The sequence below is a fragment of the Phalacrocorax carbo genome, chromosome 11 (genome assembly GCF_963921805.1).
Source record: "Phalacrocorax carbo chromosome 11, bPhaCar2.1, whole genome shotgun sequence".
Lineage (NCBI taxonomy): Eukaryota > Metazoa > Chordata > Aves > Suliformes > Phalacrocoracidae > Phalacrocorax > Phalacrocorax carbo.
Window position 1 is genome coordinate 16,984,509 of NC_087523.1, and position 11,922 is coordinate 16,996,430.

At 42.1% G+C, this 11,922-nt stretch overlaps 1 protein-coding gene across 11 annotated transcripts in view; it reads right to left on the bottom strand.

Annotated features, from left to right (window-relative positions):
- Positions 1 to 581: 581 nt before the first annotated feature.
- KIAA1210 (KIAA1210 ortholog) overlaps positions 582 to 11,922 on the bottom strand; it is a 58,902-nt gene continuing 47,561 nt past the window's right edge. For 10 of the 11 annotated variants that reach the window (XM_064463235.1, XM_064463243.1, XM_064463241.1 and 7 more), the window contains 5 exons: positions 11,525 to 11,627; positions 8,830 to 10,422; positions 7,912 to 8,063; positions 7,121 to 7,226; positions 582 to 2,774 (listed from right to left, as the gene is read on the bottom strand). In XM_064463235.1, coding sequence (XP_064319305.1) covers positions 2,602 to 2,774; positions 7,121 to 7,226; positions 7,912 to 8,063; positions 8,830 to 10,422; positions 11,525 to 11,627 — 2,127 coding nt within the window. In that variant the 3' untranslated portion in view covers positions 582 to 2,601. The remainder of the gene's footprint in view (positions 2,775 to 7,120; positions 7,227 to 7,911; positions 8,064 to 8,829; positions 10,423 to 11,524; positions 11,628 to 11,922) is intronic. The other variant, XM_064463234.1, reaches the window with a different exon arrangement.

The window sequence follows — 11,922 nt, forward strand, 5'->3', positions numbered from 1 at the left end:
ATGGTGACTCAACCACCTCTCTGGGCAGCCTGTTCCAATGCCTGACAACCCTTCTGGTGAAGAAATTTTTCCTAATATCCAATCTAAACCTCCCCTGGCGCAAATAGAGGCTATTTCCTCTCATCCTACCACTATTAACTTGGGAGAAGAGGCTGACCCCCACCTCGCTACAACCTCCTCTCAGGTAGTTGTAGAGAGTGATAAGGTCTCCCCTCAGCCCCCTCTTCTCTGGGCTGAACACCCCCAGTTCCCTCAACCTCTCCTCATACACAAGTCTCGTGTTTTTCTTCTTTTCTAAAGTGACCCCAAAATATCTTACAGCAGCTGACTGGCGATACCAAAACACATTCAAATGAGTATTTACAAGGCTTCCTGCAACCACAAGTGCCAGCCTTCAAGCCAACCCTGTACTGAAGGAGCAATAACTCCAGAACCGTCAGCTCTCTGGTGATGTTTTACACTTTTAAATAACTAGATTTAGAAAAGTTCATTAGTCTGACCAGCTGTGTTGATCAGTCCTAGGCCACGCAAAATCACCTTAAAACAAGATCTATGCAGTATATCCACATATAGAGTCTATATTGACCACAAAGACCTCTTTTTATTTTTTCCAAAATGAATGAAGGCCATCTATCACTATTCTTTTCCCAGGAATTCTGTCATCATCACTGGCAACAGCATTTAATTGTAAACCAAATACGGGAATGAAATACAAAAGGGGTTCCTTCAAGACAAGGATTACAAAAACATATATACATACCAAACATAAAAGACAGAAACAATATTAAGATCAAAAGCAAACACAGGGAAGGAGAGATTATAGTATCATTTGCAGTACTTTGGGTGAAGGATCACAATCCACACTAATAAAAAGAGAAGAGAGTTTGCTGAATATAGAAATTTTACATGGGGTCAGTAAACTTGTGATGGGATGGCAGCTGTACAAAACTTCAGGAATCAAAGCTGAGTATGTTCATTTACATTACACTCAAACATTTTGGAGAAATACAAACGTTTCAGTTCTTTGTAAGAGAAGATATGCTTCCTAAAATGGAGAAAAACAAGTAGTAAAACAGGCATGGATTACCAAGCCAATGTGAAACTCTTACTCTTTCCAGCATTAGTACAAAATAAACAGTATCTATAGCTTCAGTGAGGCTACTCAGGTGAGTAAGTTTTCACTTTTCACCCATATTAAAAAAAATTAAAATAAAATCACAGTGTAGCTCCTAATCAATACTGTGTTCAAACTGCAAGAGCTACATATTAAATCCAGGCCAAGGCTGGAAGATTAAATCTTGCTTGAGCTGATCTGAATCCAAATTTTTTGTTTTGCAGTTAATCCTATCAATAGATAATATTTTCCTTAAAAAGACCTACCACCTTTCTAGCTAAAAACTGTCCATTGGCCAAGTACAGCTGTAAACAAAATCTACAAAAATATGCAATGCTGCAAAAACTGAAAAGGACCACTAAGTGCCACTGCCACTTAAGCCACTAACATCATTTTACAAAGCTTCTTTTTCAAATGTCTGCTCCCTTCAAAGTCAACAGCAAAATTTCCGTCAACTTAAGTGACCGCAAGGCCAGGCCCTGAGAGAATAATCCTTTCTCAGCTGCACATTCTTAGACTGATGTTGAGTTACTGGTTAAAGACTGATGAGGCAAGGAGGAAAGAAGACACCCCTTTTATCACTAGTATTAGATACACCTGACTACATACATGGAGAATGGAGTGGCATTTGTTGAAAACAAGATGCCACTTTCTACGTGGCAAATAGTTCCCATCACCAACACACTATTTAAGAGAGACAACTGGCTGACAGATCTCACAAAAACTAAAACACTATTTGCCATAATTAAAGGACTTTTGTTTTTAGAATGCCCAAATTATCCCAGATTTCCAAAGGTGTAACCAAAAGCAGAGTATATGCTAGAGTGTGGTGGTTTTCTAGTGCATGGGAGAGAACAGAAGTGGCTCTGGGCCATTCCAGCAGTCATCAATGAGCAAAGCACAAGACCCACAGCATTGTGACCTCAAACCACCAAAAGCCAGAATTACTCCAACTCACAATGCTGTTCAGATCCTATAGCTATCACAGAACAGATCCATTAACAATCAGAAGCCAAGTCAGACTGCCCATCCCAGAGCATTAGAGAAAGAAGTGTGATGACATCAATGCCCATGAGTCATGATGTGTCAGTGCCCAGCTTTATATCTATTTTAGAGCATACACTAATTTCTTAGCCAAAGTCACATTGCACAAAATACTGTACAGTCTGCAGAAACTTTAAAACCATATTTTGTAAGGGAAATGTTTCAAACGCCTGAAGCATGTCTTCTTCGAACATTGCTGTCAAATGTGTAAGGATATAACAAATTTATCAAGTTTTCCTAGTATTTGGTAGTAGGAAATGCTCGGCTTCCTAATACTTAAAATTAAGCCTGCGATGGCATTTCTTCATCATGTATTTACATACAACGGTCCAATCAAAAGTTTTAAGGCTCTTATTTCTCAAAAAAATCATCACAGTAAAGAAGTGATTAAATGGAGCTAACGCAGCTATTGGCAAGACAAAGAAAGATGCTCGTGTCATTTGCTATTGTACAATCTGGGGCATTTCACTCCATGCTTTGGCTTTCTTCTTGGCCAGGGATAGCCACGGTGGTTCAGCAGGGCTGCATGGTGTCATTGGCAGGTTAGAGGAGTGTCTTGCTTCCTTTTCAACAGCAGGAATCACAGATGCTTCCTGAGCAATAGGTCCAACTTTACCTGCCAACAACAAGATATCCATCACTCATCAGAAGGCTAGAGAGTTAAAAACTCACTTTCTGCCAATAATATTTCCTTCTCCCTAAAGCAATTGTTTTACAGCCCAGAATGTTTGTGACTCAAAAGTGAGTCAGAGGAATTGTTAAAACTGGGTAGCTAGCACTGCCTGGTCCAGCTACAACACTGGGGAAGACTAGCTATTGCAATGGAAAACTGATACTAAGCTGTTAGGGAATAATCTGACCATAAAGGAATCTTCTCCTCAGTCCCAACAGCCAGTGTCTAAGCCCTGATAAACGAAGAAGTTCTTCAAAATTCTTCAAGCACGTGCAGACTATAGCCCCAGTTATTTCTATCATTCATATTCTTGGCTAACTCATTTCTTAACCTTTTCAAACTCTGAATTTCCATGACAGTGCACAGCAAGAAGTTCCACAGGCTTATTCTGCTCTATATGTGCAAGAAAATCTAGGAATAAGACTCCTCAGTATGCAGGAAAATGGAAACATAATATCTGCAGGGCAAGGATCACCCCAGGCTTGCTGTGGGGTTAAAAGCAACTGGTATATGTTTTTCAACACTCAGAAGTCTTAAAGACTTTTTTTTCAGCAATATTATTAAATATTAGGTAGGGATCAAACCAGTGCTTTATGTTCTTGGACTTGTGAGCCAAGAAGGTGGGATTCTGGTAGGGCTAGGTGTTCCTCTTCATGCAGCCTAACACAAGCCTGTCATCTTCACAAAGGGTGGAAGAATATAGATGATAACACTCCTTGTAGGGCTTTGAGTTATTATTTAGAAAAGGCCTCCTCTATCCATCTTGTTTGAAAATTTTCAAGATTAGTGTCTTCAGACTGGCACCCTGGAATGGGCCTTCACAGAATTCAGCTCTGAACAGATGTAGCTCTCATTTCTTGAGACATGTTTCACAAGTCCCTCAACATTGTGTGCTCTCTCCACCCATTTCAACCCAGGCAATACTTAATTTCTGTGTGTATGTCAAACTGAGAAACTTCAGACTTTCTCATATTTGATTAGTCTGTGTGTGGCATGTGGCAGGCATGATGAGGCTGCTGTGCTCCAGCACAAGAACAGAGGCCACATGGGGATGTGAGCAATGTTAAGTAAAAGAAGCTTGATCTTGCTCGCACTGAAATCAATGGAAAGTGTCCTTTAGCTCCATCAGTCACACTCCTGAGCAAAGCCAAAGAAGTTCCCTATCTCCACTTAGGAAGTCTCTGGTCTTTAAAAATCCTGGCTCATTGTTATTTCTTGCAGGAGGCAAGCTACACTTAGGAATACTGGAGGAAGTATACTATCCATTAAAAACAGGCTGCAGCTCTACATACACTGTAAATTTTTCAGAAGTATCTAAGGTGATGTAGGAATTTAATTGTTACTGAAATTTTGATTTTGTAAATGAATTTTCTCACTTTGGGAGACTTCCTTCTTTGTAATAAGTAAACGCAAGTCTAAAGCCCTTTGCATGCTCTCAACAGCACATGGTAAAACAAAACCAAAAACGGTGGCTCATGACTATTTGAGGGAAGACTGGCTTTGGGACAAACCTTACCATGCTTAGGGTGAAGTGGGAGAGAGAACAGGCAAGCTAAGTGCGGGTCGACAGCTGGCTGAACACGAGCCAGCAGCGTGCCCAGGTGGCCAAGAAGGCCAACAGCATCCTGGCTTGTCTCAGGAATAGTGTGGCCGGCAGGAGTAGGGAAGTGATCGCTTCCCTGTGCTCGGCACTGGTGAGGCCACACCTTGAATACTGGGTTTAGTTTTGGGCCCCTCAGGACAAGAAGGTCATTGAGGGCTGGAGCGTGTCCAGAGAAGGGCAGCAAAGCTGGGGAAGGGTCTGGGGAGCAAGTCTGATGAGGAGCAGCTGAGGGAGCTGGGGGTGTTTAGGCCAGAGAAGAGGGGCTGAGGGGAGGCCTTATCATTCTCTACAACTACCTGAGAGGAGGTTGTAGCGAGGTGGGGGTCAGCCTCTTCTCCCAAGTTAATAGTGATAGGATGAGAGGAAATAGCCTCTATTTGTGCCAGGGGAGGTTTAGATTGGATATTAGGAAAAATTTCTTCACCAGAAGGGTTGTCAGGCATTGGAACAGGCTGCCCAGAGAGGTGGTTGAGTCACCATCCCTGGAGGTATTGAAAAGCCATGTAGATGTGGTGCTTAGGGACATGGTTTAGTGGTGGACTTTGCAGTGTTAGGTTTACAGTTGGACTCAATGATCTTAAAGGCCTTTTCCAACCTAAAGGATTCTACGATTCTAAGTAATCTTTCCTTGGTTATGACATGGGCTGCCATGCAGCAGTAACAAAACAATCACACTCAGTAAAGTAAGGATCTGATTTCTTGGAATTCTCTTCGAAAATTAGCTGACCTTGAGCTGTCCTGGCTCCTGCTGTTGTGTGCAGGATGTATGCATTGCACAGAAAACCTCAACCATCCATCAAGAAGACTGCTAACAGTTAACAATCCAAAAAGCGTGATCCAAATTAATAACTCCTATGGATATTAAATCTACATCCTTTCCACCATCAGCACCTTCAACTAGACCAATAGCTGGCTGTGCTAATGGGAACCAAATCAGAGGAGAGTTTACATTTGGTATTCCCAATTTCCTACTGATTTTCTCACAGTACTGAACATCTCCTAAACAATAGGGCATGGTTTTCTGAGCAGTAGGGAAGTAGTGTTCTCCTTAAACATCAGAGCTCTTTGTGATATTCAGGGAGTGGAAGACTAGAATATGCCTGCACTCTCCCTGGAGCGGAGGAAACAGTCATTGGATGTCAGGAAAATAGGCCAATTCTTGGGAAGAGGTGATGCAGAAAAACTTGTTGTTCTGCTGCAAGGACCACAAGTGGTGTAAATTCTAGTAAACGAGTAGCAGAGTGCTTTGTAGAGTTCTGAATTTTGAATGAGGGCTGCTAGGCTTCCAAGGTTCAGATGATTCAACACACACAAATCCAGTCCATTTGTGCAAGCCCTTCAAAGGAAGGCCTTCTAATCTGAGCAAAAATCTTGGCCTGTTTACATTTTGTCTCTCACTTTGCAACTAAAACCATAAGACAAAGCTGGCCTGTAAAAGAATCCTTTTTAGAAACTATTGTATTTTAACCACACACACACAAACTGGCAACTGACATCAGAGCCTCTGTGTTGGTGCACATCCTCAGCTGGTCAGCTACCTGTAGTAAGGGAGAAAGCTTATTTTGTAGGACCTGTAGATTAAAAACCGGATAACAGCTCTATAAACATCTACTATAGGGAGCAGGCACAGAGCTACCCCCTAATAACTCTAATACAACAATTCTGGATGCTGGTAGATTAAAAGGGGAAAGTGGCCGGGTGCACGCACTCTCTCTAGACAGCTCTCTTACAGACAGTGTCAGCAACAGGACCCTGGAATGGAAAAGCCACTGCTCTGACACAGTGGGGTGTCTCTTATCTTCCTAGGCAGTATCTGAAATCAATAGCTTTCAGCTAGCACAATATGCTTTTACAGCTGAAGAACTGGCTTATCTATATCTAGCTGGAGCATGTCTCTGAGGTTTAGCATCACACTGAGTAAGCAGGGAGGGATAAGCTGCAGCCCAGCAGTAGCCTTGGAAGAGGTATGTGAGTCACGATGTCTGAGTCACACTCTTCCCCTGCATCTTTCTTATAGACAATCACAGCTAACAGGGCAGGAGAGGGGCCATCAGGCCTCTGTGTTCACCTGAGGGTGGAACTGACTTTACCTAAATTATTCTTGATAAGTGTTTGTCTATTAAACACATCTAGCAATGGCAACTGCACATACTCTGTAAGCAACCTATGCTATTCCACACTTCGCCACTCTTGTTGTTAGAAAGTATTTCTTAATGTCTAAGCTAAACCTCCCCTGGTGCATTTTAAGCTCATACAGGGCATAAACACCAGTCTTGTCCTCTGCAGCAAATGAAGTTGTCTTCTCTAGACTAAACAACTCCACTCCCATCAGTATTTCCTGGCTGACTGGAGGTCTAGAAGACCTGACCTTTTTTGCTGCTCTCTTCTGGACACTCTCCAACTTCAGCTGCTGTTCTTTAGTACTGACCTTTGCCAGTAATAAATCATCACACTGTTTATATGCCATGCCATGAACTGGCAGTGGAGATAAAAGCTCCTCACTTGCTTTCTCTGCAGAGTGAGCAAGCCAATACGCTGACTTATAGGAAAACTACAGTCTGAAGAGGCCTTATATAAAGTGTGCTGATTATCAAAAAGGTAGCTATCTCCCCCCATTACCTGCCACCCACACCACTTACTGGTGTAAACTGTAGCCACAATATAAAGATGTAAAGAAAAAGAATACCCGCTGCAGCAGACACACTGGTCTTCATTTGCATTTTCTTGTCCTGAGGGCTCAAGCAGGAAGGCTTATTCTTCTTCAGTATGTTCTCACTAGCACAGATCCCGTGCTACAAAGGGAGAGAAAAAAAGAATATAACTAAGAAACCTGCTAGCCACTGGCACTCATAAAGCTCGCCCTGGCAACATCCCTAAACTTGACTGTGGAAATGTAACAAAAGCCAGACAAGGATGGTTGGGGACATCCTGTGGGAGGGAGGGAGAAGGCAAGGAACACAGCTGCTACGAATACAGGGTTACTTCACATCCAGGCAAATTATCCTCTCTCTCTTACGGATGGGGAATTGAAGACCTTGCCCACACTGCACAAGAAGCTTGTACAAGAGTCAGTGGAAAAGCCAGACTTTCAGTACGCAGCCTCCAGAGCAGAGCAGTGAATGCAGCCTGTAAGTCGCTAACAGTGAGGAAGCTAGTGCAACTCACAGCAGCTCTTGGGCTACATAAATACATTCTGGGCAACAGGAAAGCTCAGAAAAAGTTCAGGTTTGAGTAGTGTAAAGGAACATATAGGAGGATCCAGCTCTCAAACTGACCACTGTGACAGTATAGTCATGCACGTTTGCTCACTTGCATCAGTTGTCTGTCTCAATACATTTTAGAGGCCAGTCCTGAAACTCTCTCTTTGAATAGTGCTCACAATGTGCCTCCCATGAAGATGATATTGAACAGTTTGCAAAAGTACCCACGCAATCTGGTGCAGGATTCACACCCATGCAACATTACTTGGTACTCTACCTCCTCTTGATCGACTTTGGTCAAAGCTTTGTCTTCAGTTTTATGTTCTTTGGCAAGAGGGTGGTCCTGGAAACCCTTTTGTTTTAGTTTTGCCATGGACACCCAAGCTGGTTCAGAGGAAGCAGTTTCCAAATGTTGAGAGGAGACTTTTTCTACAAAAGAAGCATTTTTGAAGTAAAGAAGGGATTTAGGTCAAGTCAGGCTAAAGCTAGTGTTTTGTGTTTTAAATCCTTCAGCATCTGTAACACCCTTTGAACACTGCAGAGATAAAATTACCTTCCCTGATAATTTTGTCCTTGGCAATAGCTGTTTCTCTGTTTATTCTGGAGTTTTTGACCTGACTCTGCTTCCATTTAAGTCAATGGCAGAACGCCCACTGAGATCATTGTGAACCGGATTTTGCCTTTGAAACAACATCCTTACACTGCAGATTAAATGAGTATGATAACCATTATTTTTTCATGTAGGCAGTAAAATACAGGCTGCCTTTTCGCTTTTTAAATATTTTAAATGAAGTGATTGTGGAAAATAGTAGAAAAAATAATCACACTTAATGCAACTCCTACTTAAGGTTTGAGTGGCTGCAGTCTGGAAAATTAACCACAAAACAGCAGCAAGTTTTAAAAAGCTGTGTTTAAACTCCAACTATATGCACAAGTACGCCATAACAAAATGTTTGAGAGGCCCCTAAGCTATTACTCTGTTGTTATTCTTGCTGGAACACACCCCTCATTAAGATAAGCCAAGAATTCTCTTGACTGGCCAAATCATCAAGCCAATTAAATTACGGCGCCGACGAACTCAAGGCTGAATTTGGTCCTTGTCAAGAGGATGTTTATCATTTGTTTGCCACTCTGCCACGGTTCTTATATGACCACTGTTTTCTGCAATGTTTGGATAAAAATACAGCATAAATACCTGAAAGTTCATTACCATTTTGCTTCTTTGCCACTTCTTCTGATACTGTCTTAGGAGGATTTTTGTCTTCTAGGAGATCTGTTTTTTTAACAAATGATTTTGTGCTGCCAGGAAGGCCTAGAGGTTGCTTCCCAGTGCCCACCAATTTCTGATCCTCCTTGACTGAAGCAGAAGAAGCAGTGGGAACAGATGAGGGGATCAGCTTTGGAGACTCAGCACGGCTTTCATTCTGGTATTTTAGTAAAGAAGATGTTCTCCTCAGTCTGACCCCAAATGGGTTTTCAACATTTTGTGCTTCATGGTCAGCCAGCTCCACAGAGGAATTCAAATGCAAATCACTGTCCTTACAGTCTCGATCAAATCTGTCTGAGCTGGTTTTTGCTGATTTCTGGATGACTGCATCAAAACTTGTGTGTTCTTTTGTCACTCCTTCAAACAACTCTGGTCTTATAGGGGACGTTGGGGAACTTCTGGTATAGGAATCTTCCTTTGAATTTGAACCCCCCGAGAGAGATCTTTGCCATGCTGGTGCGATGGTAAATCTGACTGGTTTAGCAGAAGCAGTCTTCAGTGGACTTTTTACATTTTCACCTGAAGATCGACTGTCTCCCCCTGTTTTTCTGTGAGAAGTTGTACTGCTTATCTGGTACTCCTTACTGTCATCATCAGAAGAGATATTACTCTTCAAGCCAGCCAAACTTGAAGAGGCAAGACATCCAATGGAAAGTCTTTCAGAAATGTATGATGTGTTGGCCTGTTGACTGCCTTGGTTAGCCTTTGAAGCAGAAACAGCTTCTGCTTTAAAAGATACTTCCGATTTACTGGGAGGTAGCATGCAACCTGCTTCCAAGACAGATGCGGCAGTGTCTATTTTTTTTTCTGCATTGCCTTTGGACAACTGAAATTCCATTATTTCGCAAGTTTCTTTGTCATTTCTTGTTACTGAACTGTTTGCAGGCTTCAAAACAGCCACTGCCTTGATGTCAGGAGAAGACTCTGAATCAACTACTGCAACCTGTGAAGTGCTTGGTGCAGTATCTGAGACAGTGTGGTTGGAATGATTCTCAGTAGTACCCAAGCAGGCTTCTACATTGCCAATAAACAGTGGATCCCCCTTTTCCTGGTCTTTGATGTTTTGGTCCACAGAATTTACTGAGGACCTTTGTGCAACATTTCCCAATATATCTATGCCTTCTGTTTTCACACCACTACTAAACAAGTCAGCTGCTAGTATGTCTGGAAACACAACAGCTTCTCCTTCAATTTGTCGCAAGTTTGGAAGTCCAGGTATTTCAGTATAGGTATTTTGCTGATGTAATTTCAATTCATCGGCAGGCTCATCTGAACAGTATGACGCTTCTGCACTGTGGTGTTCCTCCACATTCACTGGAGAAGGCTCAGGTGTCAGAAGGGGTGCAGCTGCTTTATAGTGACGGTCCATGTCTGGAAGACATGCGTCCTCTTGCAACAAAGCACAACAATCTTCTGCCACAAGTGTGGAATCACGAGAGTCACAGGCAGCGTCAATGGGACTTTTTACAACGGGCATCTCCTTAGAACCCTTTGCGCAATGTCCCACCTGGGCTGATAATCCTATATTAAACATAGGAGAAAAACGTGCACTTAAAGGTTACAACTGAAGCACCATCTGTATCTGTAATTCATTCCAGATAGTGTGGTCATTTAGCATAAGTTCCCCATGTCTGGCCACCATTGTCTGAAAAATAAGGCTGCTAAAAGCATATTTAGAAATGGGCTGTCCAAGCGGGGAGACTAGTAAAGTTTTTAGTTTGAGCATACCTAATCCCGGGAATGACTGAAAGTTGTTGTTGTCTGCTTAGGGTGTAACAAATAAGTTGCTGTTTATTTCTTTTGAGTGCATATCCCTGGTTGTAAGACTACTAGCCAGATTTCCCTAGACATTTCTTCATGTGTATGCCTAGAAAGACCATCTAGAATGATCTGGAGGATTTTCTGTATTTAAGCAGAACATCTCAGCATCAGGTAGCTCTGCTTCCTACAGCTCCAGCAGGGTGCTGAACATCTGGATAGCTTAGACGTGTCTGCACATGCAGTAACTCTGAAGTGCAACAGCATCAGGTCCTCAGTTTGCCCTGATGACAAAGTGCCAGCATTCCCTCTACACTACAGCATTACCGTCAGCCAGTGCATTTGTAACACAGTGCTAAAGAGAAGAGTCTTTGGTGCTGTTTTGGAGAAATTTCATTTGTTTTTACAATTTACAATTACAATTGTGTTACTACTGGCCATTAGCTGTTATTCAAACTATAAGGGGGGAGGTGGCAAAGGAAGATCTAGTAAACACAAGCCAATTAAAGTCACTTTACACACATCATGGATACAATACTGAGGTTAAGGTTTTTCTGAGTTTCACGGAACTCAGATCCCCAGTCAGTGAGATCTAGCCAACTGTGTAGCACAAGTACTTCTGAACATGGTACTTTCACCTCCTGTAATCTTTTAATGCTGCCCTCAAAGTTCACCATTTCAGCACCACTGTGTTGAGTGGAGTACATGACTTTTTGCACCATAACACTTCAGCAGCCAGGATTGGTTTTATGATATAAAACCAAAAGATGCCTAGTTTGAGAGGACTTACAATTCAGATAGGTCCTGTCAGCCTTATGTAGAAGAATTCAAGCACCCAAAGTAGCAATACATAAGTCTGCATTACCTTCCCAATCACTTTTATGCTGGCCACTCTCAATTAATTCTGTTGAATTTCCCTTCTTTTCTGGAGCTGCAGGAAGAGACGCTTCATTTTCCAGCTGTTCCACCTAATGAGGTGCAATAAGACCTTTTAATTAAAGAATAATGTACAAAATTGTATTTTATACACACACACGTTTATGAATACTCAAAACATAGACACAATCCCCCCATCCTGTAATTTACCAACACTGTGGGTAATGTATTATTCCAATTAAGAACCTAGAAATCATTCATGTTTAAAATACCAAAGGCAGCCCACTGATCTCTGTTAAATCTGAAACATTCTGGGATTGACATATTCTGAGTGAATGAGTATATTTCTAAAACATCATCCAAGCTACCTGGGAGCATAGAACAGAC